At 39.3% G+C, this 23,603-nt stretch overlaps 1 protein-coding gene across 3 annotated transcripts in view; it reads right to left on the bottom strand.

The window, feature by feature from the left end:
- The window catches only part of MDGA2 (MAM domain containing glycosylphosphatidylinositol anchor 2), a 603,292-nt gene that overhangs the window by 27,841 nt on the left and 551,848 nt on the right, over positions 1 to 23,603 (bottom strand). For 2 of the 3 annotated variants that reach the window (XM_070931707.1, XM_070931709.1), the window contains exons 11-13: positions 19,872 to 20,049; positions 2,690 to 2,710; positions 170 to 325 (exon numbers count right to left, since the gene is read on the bottom strand). In XM_070931707.1, the coding sequence (XP_070787808.1) occupies positions 170 to 325; positions 2,690 to 2,710; positions 19,872 to 20,049 (355 nt within the window). The remainder of the gene's footprint in view (positions 1 to 169; positions 326 to 2,689; positions 2,711 to 19,871; positions 20,050 to 23,603) is intronic. The other variant, XM_070931708.1, reaches the window with a different exon arrangement.

Below are 23,603 nucleotides of genomic sequence, written 5' to 3'. Positions count from 1 at the left end.
GTTTGAACAGAATGGAAAACTTAGGCTCAGATATACAGGTTTATCTCTGGCTTGTTCTCAAAGAAGACTAAAGTGTCTGATCTACGGGCAGAATCAGAAGTAGATTATTGATTGTTGAAAGGCCTATCCTATTTTTCATTGCAAAACCCAGCTGAGAGTTACACTCTACCTTCCTTGGAACCTGACCGGTCAGCATTGGGTCCAGTGTTTGGGGTGTATTTTGTGTCTCGAAGGACAATGTTTTGTCTTGTCCAATCAAAGTTGTCCTTTTCATCTTGGGTGAATAAACAAATGTTGCCATCTTCGAAGCCACAGTGGAATTCTCCTGTTAACAGATCAATCACATGTTCATACAAATAATCATTTCAAGTTACCAGTTTAAAAAGGCATTAAGCTTTCTTCTTCTTTAAAAAACTACTTTGTAATCAAAATGTTCCAGTTTAGATTTTATAAACATGGAATTATTTAAGTAGCCTCGCTCCAAGCAATAAAACAGTGATCAAGATGGTTAAAAATAAATAATCAATAAAACAATAAAAATCTTAAAGCTTCATAACTACTTGTGACAATAGCAGAAATCCAAGTTAATTCTCTTAAAGTTGAGGCACCTATGAAAATTTAGCTATCACTGAAGTGCTACAATTGGGTTAGAAACATGCTGGATCAGTAGCGTCAAGGGAGATAAGAAAGCATTTTAATACAACTAACAGGGAAATGTTTGCTATGAGTCTCTTCATAAATATTGTCAAATTTAGTTTTAGGATGTGGGCCCCAAACTGGGTTAGAATGGGAAAGTTATTAGACAGCTAAAGGAGTCAGCACCCATTGTAGCTTTTTTGAGAAGAGCGGTATTAAATTATCTTTCCATTGAAATGGTAGGAATGATATAATTGGGGAAATATAAAAAGAGTTGTGAGCTTGCCAGAGATTTTGCCTGAATTCAGGAATATTTGCAAAACTTAGCCTTAGCCTCAAGGCAACCTCTGGGTGAGTGCAAATGCATTAATAATAACTTCAAAGAGAGAATGGACAACATGGTCTTTTGGAAATTGTCTTGCAAATTCCACCATTTCTTATCCCTGGCCATTCTGGCTAAAATTGATAGGAATTGGGGATAAACATTTGGAAGGAACACACATTGTCTGTCTCTGCTCTTTATCTTTTAACCAACAAGTTTAGACTATGCCTAGATGGATCAGGGGTTCTAGTTATTTCCCATGTTTCCTTTGGATTCATCAAACATATGGAAGGAGACAGTATAGAGCAAGGAAGTCCTTTGTTAACTTTCATGAGCTGTCAGTCATCCTAACTACCCGTGTTTCCCTGAAAATAAAACCAGGGCTGCTTTTCTTTTGGGCCCCAAAATAAGCACTAGGGCTTATTTTCTGGGGATGTCTAATTTTCCCCCTGTACAGGAGGCCCACTTCTTCTGCTTGCCTGTGGCAGGGAAGGAGGCTGTGCGGCATGCCAGTGCTGCCACTGCAAGGTGGGGGGTGGACCTGCCCCACACACCCCACACCAGCTTACCTCAGGGGCCCTCACATCTTGACACCTGCTTCGTAACTCACAGCCAGGCCACTCACATCCTGAAACCTGCCTAGCCTCGCAGGTGTTAGGATGTGAGTGGCCCTAACCCTAACACACCACTTGGCTTCCTGCTCCATTTTGGCCACAAGCAAGTAGAAGAAGTGGGCCAGCAGCCATATGGGCTGCTAGTGCTGCCACTGCGAGGAAGGTGTCAGGGCATGGATGGCCTGGGTGCAGGGGCCCTGAGGTAAGCCAGAGTGTGGGGTGTGTGGGGCAGCTCCCTCCCCTCTGCCTCACCTCATGGCCACGGCACAATGAGCAACCAGACAGAATGAGCGGGCAGCTGCTGTGTAGGCTCTTAAGTAGGGCTTATTTTGGGGGTAGGGCTTATATTAGGTACACACGTAAAAACATGCTTATTTTCAGGATAGGTCTTATTTTGGGGAAAACAGGGTACATATCTGGTCAAGTTTTTGCTTTCAGTCCTAATCTAGTAATGGGCAGCCTTAGTCTCTGAAAATGTATATGTGGCCCCTAGAAATATGTTTGCATCCCAAAAGAACCTCTACAACAGACAGATGTTCTCACTTGAGTAAGGGAAGGAGAAATTCTAAAGTGGCAACGTGGATGCCTTATTTGCAGAGACTTAAGGTACAAACTTCAAAAATGCTGCAGAAACCAAATAGGTTTTTCTTATTAGAGAGAATTAATGAGAAAAGCAGATACTTTAAATACCATTCTTATCATCTAAAACTCTTCTTCTACATGACTATCCCTAAATATTAATAAATTCTATACCATCCATTCGATTGACATAATAACATCATTGTTCATACTCCCTGTTGTTCTAGTAGGCCAAAAATATTAAAAGTGTGGCTTCCAGCTTTCTCTTCCTCCCCAGATGAAAGGAAAAATAAGGATCTGAAGAAGTGTTTGGAGCTTTCATTCATCCCTTGTCTGGGCTTTGTTGTTGTTCTTTCTTTTTTCAATCTCTCCTTTTGTTCCTTTATATCTTTTCAAAATTTATATTGTGGAGTCCCAAGTTTATATTATACAATATACTGATATATTATTCCCCCTTGCACTCTATACAGAGTCTGTATAAATAGTAAGAAAGATCTAAATTTAATTTATATAGCAACAAGATATTTCCAATACTTACGTAAATGTGGATTCATTGGAGCTATAAAAGAAAAAGATAAGATCCTAAAATTAATAAAAAAAAATTTGCATACTGATAGATGTTTTGTATCTGATTTTCCTACTATTTGTGCCATTCCATCAGGGTCAGACAACTATTAGGCTTATAAATTCTGACAGAGGAAATATTTGTAGCTCAGCATTGAAATGAAGGGTCCTTGATATTCTCCGAGCTTGGCTGGGTTTTTTTGCAGACGTTTCATTACTCAAACTAGGTAAAATCATTAATGCTAGTCCAGAGTGGGGTTTGCTCTCATTTTATATTCTAGTGGCTAGAGAACACACTCAGCTAGAGAATACACATGATATCATCAACAACATCTTCAAAGGAACCAAATTCACAAGGGAAGAAGAAAAGAAAAAGATTCTACCCTTCCTGGATATCCTTATCAGCAGAGACTGTGATGGCAAATTAGAAACACAAGTCTACTGAAAAACCACCCACACCAACCAAGTGCTCCCTACCAAAGTAATAACTGAATCTTCCACAAGAGAAGCTGTGTAAGGACATTATTTAGCTGAGCACCAACAAACAGAAGCTACTCTGAATGTCAGAAAACAGATCATCTATGCCAGCTTCATCAAAAAGGGCCTGACTACTCAACACAATATAGCACAACCAACTCAAATTGCAAACTGCCCAAACTGCCCAAGGAGTTGCTGATACAGATCTACAGAGAAATTATTGAATCTGTCATCTGCATCTCTATAACTGTCTGGTTTGGTTCTGCAACCCAACAAGACAGACACAGACTTCAGAGGATAATTAGAACTGTAGAAAAAAACAGTTATTATCAACCTACCTTCCATTGAGGACCTGTATACTGCACGAGTCAAAAAGAGGGCTGTGAAAATATTTACAGACCCCTCATATCCTGGACATAAAACTGTTTCAACTCCTACCCTTAAAACGACGCTATAGAGCACTGCACACCAGAACAACTAGACACAAGAACAGTTTTTTCCCGAACGCCATCACTCTGCTAAACAAATAATTCCCTCAACTAGTTACTAGTCAAACTAATTACTAAGTCTGCACTACTATTAATCTTCTCATCATTCCTATCACCCATCTCCTCCCACTTATGGCTGTATGACTGTAACCTTGTTGCTGGTATCCTTAAGATTTATATTGACTGTTTCCCTATGACTACCATTAAGTGTTGTACCTTATGATTCTTGACGAACGTATCTTTTCTTTTATGTACTCTGAGAGCATATGAACCAAGACAAATTCCTTGTGTGTCCAATCACACTTGGCCAATAAAGAATTCTATTCTATTCTATTCTATTCTATTCTATTCTATTCTATTCTATTCTATTCTATTCTATTCTATTCTATTCTATTCTATTCTATTCTATTCTAAAAAGGATAACATTGCCATACATCAAAAACATCTCAGAAACTGCTAATAGACTATTACAACCATATGGCATCAGCACAGTCCACAAACCAACTAAAGCCCTCCAAAACATCCTAAGACTTAGTAGCCTCAAAAGAAAAAAAGAAAAAAACTAGGAGTGAATACAACATACAGTGTAATGACTGCAATAATCGCAATGTAGGAGAAACTGGGATAAGACTAGCGGAACACATCCATGAAGATCATCTAGCAGTCAGAAGACACAGTGAAAACTTTAATTTCATAACATGTGAACAGACTTAACCATAGTTTCAAACGGTCACTTTTTTAGACCAAACCAAATCCTACCAACAGTGATAGATTAAGCCATTAGAATATAAAACAAGAACAAACCCCACTCCCAATTAGCACTGATGATGTTACCTAGTTTGGGTAATGAAACTGCAAGGAAACCACCAAACTTGGAGAGTACCATGAATAAATTCTATTTTGTTTTGTAGCTAGTCATCCAGCCATTTAGCCCAGGTGAAAAATAATCCTTTAACAATTCCTAGGATTCCTCAAGGAATGAAACAGAGTGGAAATCACTGTACTTTCCTGCAACAATTCTCTCCGGATTATGCTTAGCTTTCTTTATTCCACCAGAATAATAATTTACATTGGGAGAGTCTTTGGGTTGCAGAGATTGTTAAATAATTAAGAGTTTAAAAAAAACATACAAATACATTTTCTTTCCAGCTCTTATTTACATTTCCAATTATTATTCCCATATCTTAACAAATGGTATTCTAAATTTTCTAATATTGTGCCTTTTACATTTTCCTTAAAGCAAAACATGTAAAATTATTTGTAGATTTTTTTTTAATTTGTTGTGCTTGGTAAGAGGCAGGAAAGATACAATTATAAGGCGTTTAGGATATGTTATAAGGGAAAAAAACAAGAATAATAATGGCATTAGCATAATAATAGCAAAAATATAGCTCGTCTTTCAATATTATCAAATGTTCAAAAGCTATATATTTAATCATTGATGGAAAAAGTTCGGCAGTGGGCAACTTATATAGGAATTTATTTTATATATATATATATATATATATATATATATATATATATATATATATGTGTGTGTGTGTGTGTGTGTGTGTGTGTGTGTGTGTGTGTGTGTGTATGTATATGTATATGTATATGTATATGTATATGTATACGTATATGTATATGTATGTTTTCGTAGATTTTCACGGACAGAGGTATGCAAGTCTTGGCATATTCAGGTCTTTTCCCGTGTAAGATTGAGAGTATCTTGGTGATGTTTCGACGAGGTCCCACTCGTCATCTTCAGGCTGGTGCCTTCGGCTTCATGCCTGTGCGAACAAAGCGTGATCAGAGCTGCCGTCTCTCTATAAATACTAGTGGGGATGTATACATCAACTACCCAGCCCATTACCCAAGTCGTTACAACACAAAAGACTAATGGGCACACATCAAGGACCCCACCCACACAGGATGTTACAAAACAGCCGACTAATCTGCAAACATCAACTCCATCAACTAATCAAGATGTAACAACACAGGCAACCAACCTGCTCAGAGCAACAAAGCCAGCACCCCACACCTCCCCACCAGTATTTATAGAGAGACGGCAGCTCCGATCATGCTTTGCTCGCACAGGCATGAAGCCGAAGGCACCAGCCTGAAGATGACGAGTGGGACCTTGTCGAAACATCGCCAAGATACTCTCAATCTTAGATGGGAAAAGACCTGAATACGCTAAGACTTGCATGTATATGTATGTGTGTGTGTGTGTGTGTGTATGTATGTGTGTATGTATGTATATATACATACACACATACACACACCTCTCCTCTTTCAAGGAACAGAGTAATACAGTATATATAATAATGAACCCATTTTTATCCTAGAAAAGTAGACATCAGAATGACTGATTGAAGGACATTCAGTAAATTACATTTCCATGTTAGAACAAGATGTCGCCATGATCCAAACTACAAGCTATATTCCCCAAAGAGAGACATTAGCACATTTGGAAAAATTCCACAATGTTGTAGGTAGGGAACAATTGGAGTAAGAACACAGGGATATTGTAGATCAGCAAGAGTTCCAAATATCCAGAAGGACTTCGGAATGTTTAGCAGATAGTGAATACAAGTTGGCTGTTACAAGGAACAGAAGAAGAGAAAAAGAAAACCTAGATATATAACAAGGAGACAGTTGATGTATTAAAAACAAACACTATTTTGTTTGAGCTTTTATTTTTTAGTGTTTTAGAAGGGTATTTCTATGATCCTTGGTAGGGGTGAGTGAGGATTTGAACAGAGAACTTTCATTGTCAAGGCCCACATCTTATTCGATTCTTGTTCATTCAAAGGAAACAAAGAGAATCTATGGAATCTTATCCTACAAGAAATATTTATTGTTTATTTCTTAAATATAAACGACACCCATCTCACTGTTACAACAACTCTGGGCAGCTTACAGCATAATAAAAAGACAACACAAGCAGGGGTGAAATCCAGCAGGTTCTGACAGGTTCTGGAGAACCGGTAGTGGAAATTTTGAGCAGTTCGGAGAACCGGCAAATACCATCTCTGGCTGGCCCCAGAGTGGGATGTGAATGGAGATTTTGCAGTATCCTTCCCCTGCCACACCCACCAAGCCATGCCACGCCACGCCCACCAAGCCACGCCCACAGAACCGGTAGTAAAAATAATGGATTTCACCTAGAGGTGGGTTTCAGGAGGTTCTGACCAGTTCTGGAGAACCGGTAGCGGAAATTTTGAGTAGTTCAGAGAACTGGTAGTAAAAATTCTGACTGGTCCTGCCCCCATCTATTCTCTGCCTCCCGAGTCCCAGCTGATCGGGAGGGAATGGGGATTTTGCAGTAACCTTCCCCTGGAGTGGGGTGGGAATAGAGATTTTATAGTATCCTTCCCTTGTCACGCCAACAAGCCATGCCCACCAAGCCATGCCACGCCCACCAAGCCATGCCCACAGAACCGGTAGTAAAAAAAATTGAAACCCATCACTGATTTCACCAGTGAACACAAGGCAATTATAAAAAAAGCTGAAATAGTGACTAAAAAGCAAGAGGAGAGGTGATGATGGGTAGGGATCTTCTCTCTACCTCATCAGCCACCCCTAGAATAGTGGCTCCTATCGGGGCCCCAGGCCAACAAGCCGAACCAGGTTTTAAGGCTCTTATGGAAGGCCAGGAGTGTGAGGCTTGATCTTATCCCCATGAAGAGAACATTCCAAAGGGAGGGCCACAGCATAGAAGTCTCTTCCCTTAGACTCTGCCAGCTGAAATTCTTCAGCAGATGGGATCCAAAATAGGAGCAAGCAGGACCATCCAATCCCAGAATCTAATCTTCTTGCTAGATCCTAATAGCGGGACAGCTTTTTGGTGAGGTAAAACATTGTATACCAGAACGTTGCCTCAGAATTGTTTCCAAAATACATTTCTTGGCAGTTTGAAAGAGTTGGATGACTTGGCTCTGCCAATTCCCATGGGCCTCACAGAGTGGGGCAGAATCCTGGGGGTGGATAGTGCCTTGAAACACCCCCCCCCCCAATCCCTTCCTTTTGACCCTAATATTTTTGTTTTCACCTGGCTCCTTTAGTTGATGTATTTTTTATGGTTTTTATGTTGTAGTTGTACACCTCACAAAGTCACTCTTAGATGGGATAGGCAGTATCTAAATTTGATAAATAATAAATAAATAAATTCGTGATGTGCATGCTCCAACTTGAGTAGCACACATGGGCCAACATTTAATTTACACAAAGCTATTTTGAAAGCACACTTTAGCTTCACTTCATTGCCATTTTATCTTTTTCTTTTCCCTCTTACATTCCTTTATTTAAGAGGAATAATCAGCGACTCGCTTCCTGTATAATTTGCCTTGAGAAAATGTAGTCAGTTATTCAAGACAGGCCTCCCTGTGTTTGCTAACACAATTACTTCTCATTTGCTGAGAAACGTTTCATTTTTGGCATTCTTCTGACTCCAAATTGTGGGGAACTGCACTGAGTGACATTTGCTTTGTCGACAAACTTGGAGGCTTTGAGAGAAACTATCGTTAATGGCTAACCTTCAGCGCTGCAATATTCATATTGTTTGCAACACAGCAACCAGAGCCAAATGGATGGGTTGGCAAGCAAGAATCAACTCCTGATGATTGACAGGAACAGAAAACAAATTCAACAGAGGTTAGTTATATATATGTTTCAGGCCAGTAGCACAAGAGGGATGTAGGTGAAGAGTAACAGCTCAGAAGTGGTAGCTTTTGAAGAGCCTTCTGTCATCCTTGGTCCAGGTTCAAGAATCACTCGGTGGGTAAAGTAGCAAGTAATAGTTGTCATGATGGGAAAATAAGAATTGATGAAAGTGACAGAACTCTCAGACTGAGCTTCCAAGGTCTAGAGAAACTTTTTAGTTTGTAGTTATCCCTGTTGGAATTGGCAAGCCTGGTTCCATGATTCTAGTGTTTCAGAGGGAGAAAAAAAAGGTTTTTTTTTTGGTTTTGTTTTTTTGATATGATTGAGTTGGGGTAAGAAAGCTATTGTATTATTAAGAATTAAAGGTTTATAGGCCAGATAATAATGCAAGAAACATGAAGCCATCCTGTCTAGGAGGATTTGATGGCTAATACAAATTAAATGGTCCTATACATCAAAGGTGGCTCACTTTTAATATAAAAAGATCTCTTCTTGCTTTGTGTGTAAAACATTCTATGTTCTGTCTCTGGCATTTCCAAGTACAACTGAAAAAATCATATCTGAAACCTCTAACTGCAGCATGTTAGGAATCTCTAACCCTTGCAGCATGTTATGTGAACCTAGTCATGTTGCTTTTTATTATTCTTAATTAGCTTTTAATTCCCCCTGTCTTCCATTTCAGGAGGCTGGGAAATGATAATGAGATCTTCCACTGGCCTGGTTGAGTCCAGGTGCCACTTGATTCCTTCCCTGAAAGTAGGTTTGGGCAACCTTTCAGAGGTGGGAGAGCACACTTAATTTTGGGAAGGCCAAGGGTGGAATAAACATGCCAAAGGATGGAACTATATTGTGTACACTGATTGATTGTACTTTTTTTCTTGCTTTGTGAGAGGAATTAGAGAAGGAGGAGGAGGAGAAGCAGAAAAAGCAGAAGCAAGAAGAAGAAGAAGAAGAAGAAGAAGAAGAAGAAGAAGAAGAAGAAGAAGAAGAAGAAGAAGAAGAAGAAGAAGAAGAAGAAAGAAGCAAGAGGAGGAGGAGAAGGAAGAGGAAGAGGAAGGGGAGGAAGAAGAGGAAAAGGAAGAGGTAGAAGTAGAAGTATAGTAGTAGTAATAGTCCGGGAGAGGGAGAAGGAGATTGCTCACTTCTTAAAAAGGCTCCATAAATAGGCATTTTATGTGACTGCACCAGAAGCTTTTCCTCTGAAGTGTCTTCTACTGTTTCATTCTAAGTTATTATTTAAAACATTTGTACTAGCATACACTTAAATGTTTCCCAACCCCATTCTTTGTTCCTTTCGTGGCATCTCTTTGAGTGTAACCATAGTTGTATTCTTTAAAGTGAACTGATTGCTTTGAGGGAAGATGGTAACTCATTGAAGCGGAAAACTAATCATATACATTAATCCACTTATTCTAGAATATATTCAGAAAGGATTTGATTCTATGATCCCCAAATGGAGAGATTGCAGTACTGCTGAAGAGATGATAGGAGGCAATATTTGGCTAACACCTGCTTTGCGGCAGTGAATCCATATAAACTCAAGTGATAGTGTGAAAGTTGACTGTGAAAGAATTCAAATGAAATGCTAGATGAAAGCAGGACTTCGCTAAGTGTTTACAACCCAGTTGTGAATTTGAGTAATCTTTTTTCTTTTGCTCTTCTCTTTTCAATCTGTCACTATAGAGCATGAATCAAGGCATTAATGTCCTGAAAAATAAAGTCATAATTGCACATAGAAGTGACACAAACTAAAGTGAGTCATTCTGCAAGCAAGATAGCTGCTTGTTTTGGAAGAGAAAAAGAAGAAAAAGAAAACCTGCAAGTAGAGCATCACATTAAGTTCAAAGTTCTTTTGCAAACCCAAGGATTGCCATGGGATTCTTCAGTGTGTTTGAGCAGGTAAGTATTACATTACAGGACCAAATATTACAAAGAACAGATTTAACTAACTGGGATGTGCCAAGAAATTAAAGGTAGTGTGGTTCTTCAAGGGATCTATACCGTATCTCTCAAAGATTCTTTCTCAAAAGGCAATTGGACTGTTTTTTTTTCCCTTGAGGAAGAAGATATTTTGCTTCTCCTCCAAGGGGCTTCATCAGTTGCAACTGGATGGTGAGGGGATGGAAGGATAGGTACTGACAGGATGGTGGTGGTGGGGAATGGAAGGATTGTCTCTCTGAGAACTGTTGCGGCCACTTGGGAATTTATCTGTGCCCTCATGATCAGCTGAATCAGAGTTCAAATGGTAGTGGAATCTTTTTGGAACTGCTGAAAGGACTGCATTCCAGACAAAAGATAGGTGGTGTCAATTCCTCCCCTTTTGTTGAGGAAGGGCTCTTCAATTCTAACATAGATGGACTCTTTTATCCCTCTTTCAAACCAATGATCCTCTCTATCTATCTCTCTAATCCAGTTGCCTTTTGAAAAAAGCACCTTTGAGGTAACTATGTCCTGGATGATTGAGAATCTCCATAGACATATACTGTATATTGTAAGAGCTGTGGTGGTGCAGTGGTTAGAATGCAGTATTGTGCTAATTCTGCTGACTGCCAGAAGTTTGATTCTGACAGGCTCAAGCCTTGACTCAGCCTTCCATCCTTCTGAGGTTGATAAAATGAGAACCCAGATTGTTGGGGGCAATACGCAGACTCTGTAAACCGCTCAGAGAGGGCTGTAAAAGCACTGCGAAGAGGTATGTATAAGTCTAAGTGCTATTGCTATTGCTATCTCCCAACGTTCCTCACCATTGACTATACCATGCTGCATGAAATGATAAGTCTTGGAGTCCAAAAATAAATAGATGCTCATGGATCATCCATCTTTCCATATGCCAATGAATTCAACTCAAAACTTACAGTGCAGTTATATAATTACTCAAATGTAAGCTATATTCCTTCCACTTATTTGGCTTGTGTTTGTGTGTGTGAGCATGCATGCATGCATGCACCAGTGTGTTTTTTGAATTTTAGCTGAACACAAATTCACTTCCATATGTCACTTTTTGGAAGAAGGTCCCTAAGCACATCACTCAAAAGCCAGATGGGGACCGCAGCCTAGAAAATATTATACATCCCATCTGTAAAACAAATGGGATGGCATATCATGAGTATCAGCATCAAAAGCCTCATCTCAGAAGTTATGTCCCCCTGGGTATAAATGCCTCCCTTCTTATGCCACCAGGAATGCCTTTCTAAGATCAGAGAGAAAAACTGGAGCATGTTGGAAGACTGCTTGGTGTAGATGCTTGAAGACAGCTCTCAGGGGCCCAAAGAGAGATATTATTAAATATCATGTTATATAGCTTTCAAGATTGTCACTGTGTCTTTGTTTTCTAGCAAAGAAAACAAGTGAGAAAAAGTGTTCATGGATCTCTTTAGTCAGTCTTCTACCTCCCAATTATTTCCTCAGACACTGCAACATCAGCTCTATTTTTTAAAAAAAGTTTTTTCGATAAAATGGGAAGCTTGGATTCAGAACACTTAATGACTCCTCTTCTCCTACAGCGGAGTCAACAAGCTCAACATTGTGGGCTCCACTGGGCAATCAAATTAAGCCCTTTCTTACATATGTGCAATGTGTGTGACCCCATATTTTTAAAGGATGGGGGTTTGCCCAGTAGTGCCCAACATTTTGATATCATTCAACTGTTCTGCAACTTGTGAATGCTTCTAATCAAGAATATTATTAATTTCTCCTGAAAGCCAGCTGGGTAACTAGAAGGAGGAAGGAGTATTGCATATGTTCACTGCCGTGAATTATTTATTAAAATAAATAGTAATAAAGGTGGGATAGAAACAACAGGAGCTGAGGTGGTGCAGTTGTTAGAATGCAGTAGAATTGCAGGGTACTTCTGCATTCCAACTGCTAGGAATTTGACCCTGTCCAGCTCAAAGTTGTCTCAGCCTTCCGAGGTCAATAAAATGAGGACCTAGATTGTTGGGGGCAATATGCAATCTCTGTAAACCATTCAGAGAGGGCTGGAAAGCACTGTGAAGAGGTATATAAGTCTAAATGCTATTGCTATTGTTAAATTAAAAAAAATCAGATCAAGGAGTTGCAGCTTTAACAAGCATTGCCTTAACGATTTTATGAAGGGAAAAAAAAAAGTTTAAAAAAGACAATTGTCCCCTTTTGTCTTCTCAAAACTGTATGCCGAAATCGACTGCCTTTGAAGTGAGAGGATTCTCTTGGCTAAATTAGCCACATACCTCTTCTTCACAAATAGCTATGTCACTGATTGTGGCGATTTGAATTAAAAAATCACCCCAGTATTCCGCCATTTCTACCATCGTTTCAGCAATGCTTAGACTGTAGATTTTATGGTTTGGATATATCAAAAAGTTCAGAGATTTTGATTTTCTATAATGTTATAAAAGATGCATTCAAGAAAGTTTTCTTTTTTAAAATGTTGCAGAAGGAAATCTTGACTCGGGTGTAAAATCTAATTCAGTTTGTAAGCCTGAATCTCTGAACCTAATATTCTGTGTCAGATGAAATTTGAAAGTGCTGTAGTGTCACATGAATGATTTCAGACATCTTTAAATATATTTTTTTTAAAAATGCAAATGTTCATTTCTTGCCATGATTTGTAGGCATTTCCCTGTGGAATGGATCATTCCTGTTAAATTTCAGATAAATAGCTTGGGGATTATGCAAGCACAGTACTTACTGTTTGGGGACATACATCTCTGCTCTGACTCATGGCTCTTCCATAAAATTTTAAGTGCAGTCTCTGGCCACCAAAAGACTTTTTCTACAACTTTCTTAAGGACATAATGTTCAAAATCTGTGTATTTGGTAAAGTCATATGTATATAAGCATATAAAGAGATATGAATTTAAGGATGGAGTCTCTCCTTCAAGGATGTTAGTAGAAGATAATTTGGACTTTCATATGTCTCATTTGTAAAGACTTAAAATGTTCACTTGTATGGATAGTTATGTATCTTTTAAGGAAGAAATTAGCGAGTTCATAACCTGAGAATATGCCAGCACACTATATGAACCTCCTCAGTTGGTGGGATGTTGCCAAAAATATGTTGGATTGCAATATAGTCTCTAGATTAGATATCCTGGTTTGCAAAGATAAACATGAAAAATCTGCTTCATTTTTATTTGTGGTATACTAGCCAGAATGTGACTTAGCTGATGAATACTATCTTTATATGGGGCTTATAGAACACAAAGAAGAGGGGGTCAACTTACTTTCCAAAGCTCCAGAAGGCAAGACAAGGAAAGATGGATGGAAACTAACCAAAGAGAGAAGCAACCTAGAACTAAGGAAACACTTCCTAACACTGAGAACAATTAGCCAATGGAACAGCTTGCCTTTTAAGAAGAGACTGGACAGCCATTTGTCTGGAATGGTATAGGGCCATGATGGCGAACCTATAGCGTGCGTGCCACAGGTGGCGCACGTAGCCATATCAGTGGGCACGCGAGCCCAGCTCTAGCACGCATGCATGCGCCAGCCAGCTGATTTTTGGGCCTTCTGGGCCCACTAGAAGTAGGGAATCAGGCTGTTTCCTGCCTCCAGAGGGCCTGGGGTGGGGTGGGGAAGGCGTGTTTTTCTCTCTCACCTGGCTCCAGAGCCTCTCTAGGCATCTCTGAAGGCTGGGGACAGCAAAAAGTCACTTCCTGTCCAACCAGAAGTTGGGAAACGGGACGTTTCTGGCCTCCGGCGGGCCTCCGGGGGTGGGGGGTGGGGGTGGGGAAGGCTGTTTTTGCCCACCCCAGACTCATAGAGAGGCTCTGGAGCCAGGTGAGAGAGAAAAATGGGCCTACCGGGCCATCGTGTGCCAGGAGTGTGTGGGGGAGTGGGGGGTCATGGATGCATGCGTGGGGGCAGGGTGCATAGAATTATGGGTGCGGGCACGTGCACGTGCGACCCTCCTGCCCCTCCTCCTGGCACGCGATAGCAAAAAGGTTAGCCATCTCTGGTATAGGGTCTCCTGCTTGAGCTTTGAGTTTGGACTAGAAGACCTCCAAGGTCCCTTCCTACTGTGTTATTCTGTTAGATGTGATAAATCTCATAATGTAGTTTTATTTAATAGTAAAACGCTTTGTGAAAACGTTGATGGACTAAAGCCATGATGGGCAGTGAATAAATGATCAATGACACTAAGAAGAAGGATACAATAGATCTGAACTAAATTGCTCTGATCTTATGGAATGGAATCAGTTAATACATATAGGAAATTAAATTATAGGCTTAATTATAAAAACAAGTAGAATTGAAACAAATTCTATCAATGTCAGTAGCCAAAGAAAAATGTGTCAAGTCATAAATGCTATGAGATTGTTGAAAAAATAGTAGGACTGTAGGTTTAGATAGCAGCACTTGAGAAATGGTAAATTGTAGTATAGCATGCATATGGAGTGTTTGGGATGGCTACTCAGTGCAGTCTGGTGCAGTCTGTTTTGTGAGAACTGATGATTAAATTACAATCAGATTTTCCCCCCTTTTCTGTCTGGAAAGGCTGTCTTATCAAGCGGAATGGAAAAGAAATCGTAGAGTGTGAGAAAAAGGGCTTGAAGTTTTACCAATTTTGGGTTTTACCAATTAGATAGGTTTGTTGTTATAGAAATAGCTAGTTTATATTATTATCTAAAAGTAAAAAGTTGAGGTTTGATGCCATTCTCTTATTTTACTGCACCAAAGGGAGTTGGGGAAGTTAATGCTTTTTCTTTCTTTTTTCCTTTTGCCTTACAGTGTCAAATTCGATCACATCATGTGACATCACGTGACATATTGCAATTTTTGCGTTTGCAGAGCCGGGGTGGGCGTGGCCTGCACGTGATGCATCCGGCCTGTGGGCTGTCAGTTTGACACCCCTGCACACTTTCCCCTTTCCTTTCCCTTATTTTCCCACTATTTCTTTTGTATTTTAGATTATAAACTAATAAAAAGTTTTTTAAAAAAAATAGTAGAAAGAAAAGCCTTGAGCTTATGTGCACCAGCAGATCCAGAGGCCCTGAACAGGATCACAATCTGGGCTTTGCAAAAAGCCAGGTTTTCTAATCAAGGTGGAGAAAAAAAAAAGTAAGTTTATTACTTAGTTCCCAACTGTATTGAAAATACTAGGACTTAAGCATCTAATGAATTCCCTTTAAATATAATGGATATGCACAATTGTGTTTGAGATCAACATTCCTCTCAGTTTTTATTTATTTACATCAAGCACCAGCTCTAAGCAGAAGATTGGAAAATTAAAATTGCAACTGATGTTTCTTAAGTAGTAAAGCCTTTAAGATTGTTCCACTTACTCATTTACATCAGCAGTATTGAAAAGAGGGGAGTTAAATTAAAAAGCAAATTCTCTCTAATCACCCATATTTTCACTATTCATACTCAAGAGGGATATTAAGTCAAATCTTCTTGGAATAAACCAACCAAGAACAAGTTTTCTAATCTTTTATTATCAAGAAATACACTAGCTCAAATGGAACTCATTATATTAAAAGTTTTTTTTCCCCTTTTTGGTCAGATTTGCTAGGTTTTTTAAATCTTTGTTGGAGTATTATACTTTTTTATTCTTTTCAAAGAAATATAATGTGGGAAAGAAACCATGTAAAATTGGTCAGGACTTTGTATCTCCAGAAATTGGAACAACAGGACCAGATTTGGTGTAGAGAGAGAAGCTAGGAAAAGCAAGACTGAATTCAGAAATGGAGCAAAACTTGGAATTGTGAGAAAAATAGTTCCAGAAACACAAAACAAAATACAAATACATCCTATGGTTGAGTAATTGGGTAGTGGCCAAGAAGGTCCACTAATTGCTTTATTCTAAGTCAGGGGTATCAAACTCAATTTCATTGAGGGCCGCATCAGGGTTGTGTTTGACATTGGGGGTCGGGGTGGGCATGGCCAGGATGGGCATGGCCAGCTCAACATCACTTGTGTTGGGGGGACCTGTGGTGGCCCGAGTGCTTTGCCAGTGAAAACAGGCTCCCGAGCTCCATTTTCAGTTGCAACGGTCTCCTGCAACCCTCGGCCAGCGAAAATGGAGTTGGGAGTCCTCCCGCGGCCCTTGCAAGCTCCATTTTCAGCTGCGATATCCTCCTGCAACCCTCTGCCAGCAAAAACAGAGCTCAGGAGGACCGCACACATCCCTTGCGAGCTATGTTTTCACTTGCTGAGGCACCACAGGCTGGTCCTTCTCTGTTTCCAGGGCAGCCCTGCAGGCCAGATCTAAGCACCCCAGAGGCCGGATCTGGCCCCCGGGCCTTGAGTTTGACACCCCTGTTCTAAGCCATCTTTCCTACTGGTCACATCACCCAGAGTAGGATAAATGCAGTCTTATCCTGTGTTTTCCACTATGGGGATCCACGTTAACATAGAGATGCAACATGGTGTTGTGGCTCCGTTACTTGAGCCTGTGTCATCAGCAGGAGAGGACTCCAAGAGTGAAGGAGAGGAGTTGGCAAGGCCTCCCTCTCCAGGACCCTCCTCTCTGGCAATGCCTTCGGTGTCCGCCGAAGGGAAAGAGATAGGGCCAGGGCCAAGCACATCCACACAGCCACAGATGGACAGTGATGAGGGTAATGAGTCTTGGCTGGATCCCCGGCAGTGTCGCAGAGATAAGCGCGCGCAACAGAAGAAAAGGTGTGCCAGAGATTAGGCTGAGTCACTGGACCACACCCCACAGGGTATAAAAGGGGGTGAGGTGGCCATTCAGACTCTGTGACGGACAAAACTAAGTACTATCGAGTCACATTGCATCTTTGGAAACAACATTATCGGCCTTGGATTTATTTTACGAACTGGACAATTCTTGACTGTGGGTATTTTGTTTATTGAGTAAAAGTTCTTGGCAAGCAGCTACTGGGTTGCTGCCAAGCGTCTTATCGGAAGAATTGGTTGTCTGCCAGTTTATTTAACCCCCGGCTGTCTGTTTGTGTGTGTGTGTGAGACGGGGACAGAACACATGGGGGAAGAGCTGAAACATATAGCTACAACACAGAAGCATCATGCATCCATCCTAGTTACGCTTTCCTAGATACTCACACACACATATAAAGGCACAGATACAGACCTACTTCACATTCTGATAAGTTCCTGGGGAGAAAGTGTATACCCTCACAACCATGGAATATGGCTGGCTGCCTCTTTGTTTTTCCCCCATATTGTTTTAAGATGGGTTGATATGTCCTTGATTATTAACCACTGCAAACATTTCCCATTTTCAAGGGTTAACTTGATAAATTATTGCTGGAATCTGCTGTTACCTAATTTAGAAAATGACTTGTTTAATGTATGCATGCAGATTGCCTCCTGTGCTTGACAACTGAAAGAATCCCATTATTGTTTTCATAAAGAAACAACAAAATTGAATGTGAAACATACAATGACATTGGCGATTTGAGCTGTAATGGAATGCAGTGGCACAGAAACAGCAATGAGAAATAAATTTAAAAATAAATCATTCCCAAGTACGCTTGGGAAGAGGTCTGGCAAAAACTGATGAAAAGGAGAGAAAATATGCTAACTTTGGGAAGAGCAATGCAGTTTTACGTTAAACAGGCAGTGTGTAAACAAGATTTTTACACTTTAGCAAGTCAACATCAAGAAGATGACCAGTTTGTAGTTATCAGTGACCCTTATCTTTTTCCCCTTATGTGAAGACAGAAATATTTGAGCTTTTCTGATCATTTGGCACCAAATCAATTCTCACATAGTTTCTTGGAGATCACAGAAAAGAACTCCAGAATGATATCCACCAGATCCTTCAGGGCTATCAGCTGTAATTTGTTTCAATCTGGAGATTTAACTTCTTTATGGTACCAAAGTGCTTCCTAATCACCTTATTTACCAAAAATCCCCTACCCACTTAATTTCATTTGGACATAGAACCACAGAATCTCCTTTGGGGAGAATTCTGAAATGGAGTTGAATAGCCATGTATATTCCCTATTACTTCTTACTGTCCCATTATACTCTCCAAGCAGCATGGTCATCCCTTCTTTTTTATATTGATAGAGCTAAAGACCCCTTTTTGTTCCTTTTAGCTTTGCCTTCAAGCGTACATTCCTTTCTAACTTACTCTCTGAAGTATGTGCAATATCCTCTTGGCTATATAATAATGTTTATAGTGATATTAAAGACATAGGTAGTTGGGGATGTGAATGCTGTATCACTGGCTGAGAATCAAAATGGGTTTCAATATGTTAGATTGCACTCCATGTAATGTGGAACTGCAAATTAATGTAACAAAGATAAAAGCTGTGTTTAATAGGGGAAATGGGGTAACCAATTGCAAGTTTTGATCTGGAAGGACAGATGAAGTAGATGAACTTGTATAGAAGGTTTTTATAAAAAATAGCAATGTAGAAGGAGAAATGTGAAAATGTGAAAATGCTGTTAGAAAGTTAGCATGAAGAATGTCTGTTCAAAGAAATGGAAATGACAACATATAAGAGTATGCTTTGTTATATGGAAGTAATGGCGAACCTTTTTGGCACTAAGTGCCCAAACCGGAATGTACGTGCACGCCACTGAGTGCCCAAACTGGAACACGCATGCATGCATGCCAGAGCAATGGAAACCAAAGCACTGGAAACCTGAAGGCATGCGCGTGCCGGCCACCTGGTTTTTTGGGTTTCCGGAACTCTGCCATGTGCAAAGACCAGCTGGCTGGCATGCATGCACACGCTGGAAGCCAGAAGAGCAGCTGGTGATGGCGCGCATGTCCACAAAGAGGGCTGTAGGTTCGCCATCACAGTTGTATGGGAATGAGAGTTGGGTTTGTTACCACAAACATAAAAGTAAATTGGATGCAGTGGGAATGAGATACTCAAGAAATGTGTGTGTATGTGGTAAAACAAAAATAAATTAGGTTAAGAATGAATGTGTAATCAATAAATATGAACTGAATACTAAAATAAGGGACAGTACAATAGATAAATCTAGCAGTTTCCCATATAGACAGAATTAAAGAGGACAGTATAGCAATACAAATGAAGAAAGAATGAATGGGTGGATACAACAATAAAAACTGAGAAAGTCAAGGTTGAATGAATTTCATGAGCTCCTAAAAAAAGCAAGGGAGAATTTTAGTGAACAAATGTATGAAACAGTGTATGGTCATGATACACATAATGAGTAATATTTCTGTTTTTGAACATTTTCCTGGTAGATTGTTTCAAAGACTACTAAGAAATGTGAATTCCATGGATACATTTACATGTTTAATTTCCATTTTTAACTGAACAGCTTATACTTTAATATAATAATAAACTTCTGAATGATGTAATTGTTTACTCTGATATGAATATATATGTATGATTATAAGCGTTCAATTCATAAAAGATGAATCCTTCTAGGAATTGCTTGCTTCTGTTTTGCACATTAATAATATTAAAAAAACAAACAAACTAATAGGAGGGACAATTTATCAGACTAGATTAGGGCCCTGTAAGAACCCAAGATGCCCCAACCTCTCCCATCAAGGTTTGGAAGGCTGGAAGTCAGACTTTGGGACTTATGTTCCCAAGCCCTCCCTCTGTCTCTCTCTTGCAAAAGGAAAACTCTGATTTCTCCTCTTACCACTGTACTTGATTACACGAATGGTTGCATCTCCATCTCCGAAAATAGTGACTGGTGTCAGGCGAACTTCATAAGCCTCAGGCTTGATGAGTTCTGTCAAGTTGTAGGTTATTAATTCTCCTTTCTGGATCTTCCCATTCACAGTAATTTCCTGTTCCCACCAGCGTTGCTGTCCAGCCTAGAAGAAGACACAGGAAAACTGGAGTTGGTAATTTTTTCCGGGAGACACATGCAGTCATGCAAACTCCTAGGATGACATATGCAACAATAAATAAGCAAACATAAATATAGCTGAAATTTGTTAATTCTCACCACCAGACTTTGGTGAACTAATTTTTGAGATATAAGATCACTGAATGATTTTGCCCTTTTAGTTTCTTTTATTTTTCTCAATCAGGAGGAGAATATCTGATCTAAATTAGAGCAACAGCAATTGGTGCTGAAAAATGTATACAAAAGATTGAATTAAATATAAGTCGATCAACAAGAACCACAATATGTTGTTGTTTTGGGAAACACCCTTTGAAATAAATGGGGACCAAACAAATATGTTGGGAAATAGTTGTCATCATTTTAAAGTACAGAAACTTTACATACAAACTTATTCTCTGGTTTACGATTGTTGATCTTCCTCCTGCTCTATATTCCTTCTTTTATATTGTTCTACCTAACCTGAATTTTTCTCCTTATTTCCAATCTTATCACAAATAGAAGCATAAACATTGATTCAGGGCAGCAGTTCCTTTGTTCTATCAATGTTACTAGAAAATAAATGTGAGGCAACCCATTCAATATTTTTCATATATTTTAAGCGTTCTTGGCAGTTTTTGTCTTTCGGTGATGGAATGTTTTCTTCAGTCTGATATAGGAAGAACACCAATGTAACTTATTATTATAGATTTGCCAATAAAGAAAGAAATAGCTGTGTATGTATTTTTTTAAAGAAATAAACTCATTCAGCAACTGCTTTGTTCCATGTTAATTTGCACAAGGAACCAAAATGCAAGCCAGACAAAACAATTCCATTTGTCAAATTTGATCCATAAGAACAAAAGGCAGAGCCCATAAAATCTTTCCACTCCATATCTTTAAGCTGGAAGGATCACTCTATAATTTAAAATAGATACATTTTCCCTACCCCCATATAGATACTACATCTCAAAGTTCATTGTTGAAGATAAGCAAAATACCACATATTGTAGATATTCAGCTTCAAGATGTAAATGTTGCATTTCTAAATCGTTGACAGAATTTCCACTGGACTTTTTTCTATACCTGCTTTCTTTAGCCCAACACTTTTCAGATATTTTGGACTACAGAACTCAGAATACATAGCCAGCATGACAGTAGGAGCACTTGCCAGTTTTGGGAAGGCTGATCTACACAAATCCTATCAACAGCCATCCACTCTTCACCAAATTACAAAGATTTCTTGGCCCATAGATTACTTTGTTCTGCATTAACTCAAAGTTGACAAAATCCAGAAGTCATTATTTTCTTCTGAGAAGAAGTTGTTGATATAACTCCTTCAAAGTTTTCAAAATGGATTTGTATTAGCTTCCCCCCACCCCACCCCCGAGTTTATACTCTGGATCAACATGTTTTATTCAGTTTCTAAAATCACATATGGTTACTAATTGTATGTCTTTACTTAATAAACTTTAAATTGTGATACATGAAGGATATAGCTTCTTTTTTCCTTTTAATTTGGCATTCAGCCCTCTTGCATGCATGATTAGAAATATGAAAATATTGATTGGCACAGAACTGAAGAGGCCAGCCGATGCTATTATATATGGAAAATAGGTTGATTAATCAGACAGAAATGATCTCAAATTTGTTGTTATTGTATGTATGTCTGGTGTCCTGTCAGATTACTTTATAAATCGATGTCAGTGGTTTGATACATATAGAGACTAGACTAGAAATGATTCTAGGAAGAGTGTTGATCAGGATTCTGATAACTCTGATGATTGGTTAAAAGCAGGGGTGAAATGCTACCGGTTCGCACTGGTTCAGGTGAACGGGTAGTAATAAAAGCTACCAGTTTGGGTGAACTGGTAGTAAAAAAAAGCTATCTGTTCGTCTGAAATAGTATTTCCGATGATCAGCTGTGCCGCGTGATTTATATTCGCTAGAAAGCAGGAAGTCCTGCTTTCTAGCAAATCTAAATCACGCGGAACAGCTGTTCCCCCGCTCACTGTTCTACTTACCTTCAAACGGCTCCTTTTTCTGTGCAAAATTCATGTTTAGTACGCATTGCGCATGCGTGCATGCACAGCATGCATTTTCCATGAAATCCGCATGCATGTGCAGCCTGCGTTTGGAATGCACTGCACATGTATGCGTACAGTATATGTTTGGCGCACAGCACACATGCGTGAGCAGCGAACCAGTGGCAATCCGCGGAGGATTTCACCATTGGTTAAAAAGTTCTTATGTTGAGATGGCAGAATTAAAGTTCAGGCCTAAGCCGGGCCTTTAGGGTTGTGCAAAGTTCCATCAGAAACCACAAGCCCATTGGGTTAAACATGTGATCCAAGCTACAGAAGGCATATGTAAGTATTTTTATAGCTTCTATACCATATCTACTCTGTGCTAACTTCCTCTTATGTAACCAAGTAAAAATAAGAAATTTTTCAAACTGCATTCAGGGTTCTTCTAATCTTATGGGAGGATCCACCTTTGTTCAGCCGAATAAACGTGTTCATTTATCAAGAGAGATCTGAACACACCTGATCTCTGCTCCACAAGAGCTCTTGTGTAATAAATCTGAACTTACCATTTGCTTTGATACAAATGAAAAATTACTTAGATTTTTTTTTTTTAGTATTTGGGTATGATACTGCATTTATTATCAAGATGGATTTAAGTTAAAGGAAGCCTGATTCTAGTTGAATCTTTGAACATGTCCCAATAATAAAAATTGTTCGATAGTGGAATGCTTATTTATTAGTTTGTTCTCCATTCATTCTCACACACAGTTTAGACGGTACTGAACTTCCAGAAACTCTGTGTAGCTTACAGAATGAGTATCAGAAATTAAACACAATAATAAATTAATAAAATTATAAATAATCAAACACACTCACCCTTTGGGGCAGCTGTCAGAGTTTGTTGCAAAATCAAATCCAGAAAGCACACACAGGTAATTGATTTAGCAGGATTCATTAACTTCTCTTTATACATAATATAACACATGAAGATAAATATACAATACCAACAGCAGAGGTGAGAACAGTTTTCAGTTCAGAGTTGCAGACAGACTAGACCAGACTTGTTTCAGAGCTGAGCACAGAGCTTAATACAGAGCCACACCCAGGCTCCTTCCAGTTTCAGTTTCTAAGCAGCCCTTATTGGCTGATCCATTTCCTATGCCTATTCATTGGCTGACCTTGTTACCATGTCTCTGCCAGTTCATGAATATTCTGACAGTATCATGACCTTGTCGATCCCCAAATGGCTTTCTGAATAGGTGTCCAAGAATGTTGTAAGAGTGGATGCCGTAGGAGTTAAGCTATTTCAAAGGAGCAGGACCATAATTGAAAAGGATCAAGTCTTTTGAAGATGGATTATTTATTTATTTACTTGTATCTTGCTTTTGTTATTTCTGCAAATAACTCAAAGTGGCAAGCATATCCAACATGTCTTTCTCCTCCTATTTTCCCCACAACAACCCTGTGAAGTGGGATGGTCTGAGAGAGATTGACTGGCTCAAGGTCACCCAGTTGA

This window comes from Pituophis catenifer, unplaced genomic scaffold (genome assembly GCF_029215685.1).
Source record: "Pituophis catenifer annectens isolate HBS135680 unplaced genomic scaffold, rPitCat1.0.hap2 SCAF_1, whole genome shotgun sequence".
NCBI lineage: Eukaryota > Metazoa > Chordata > Lepidosauria > Squamata > Colubridae > Pituophis > Pituophis catenifer.
This window is presented reverse-complemented; position numbering and strand designations above follow the sequence as displayed.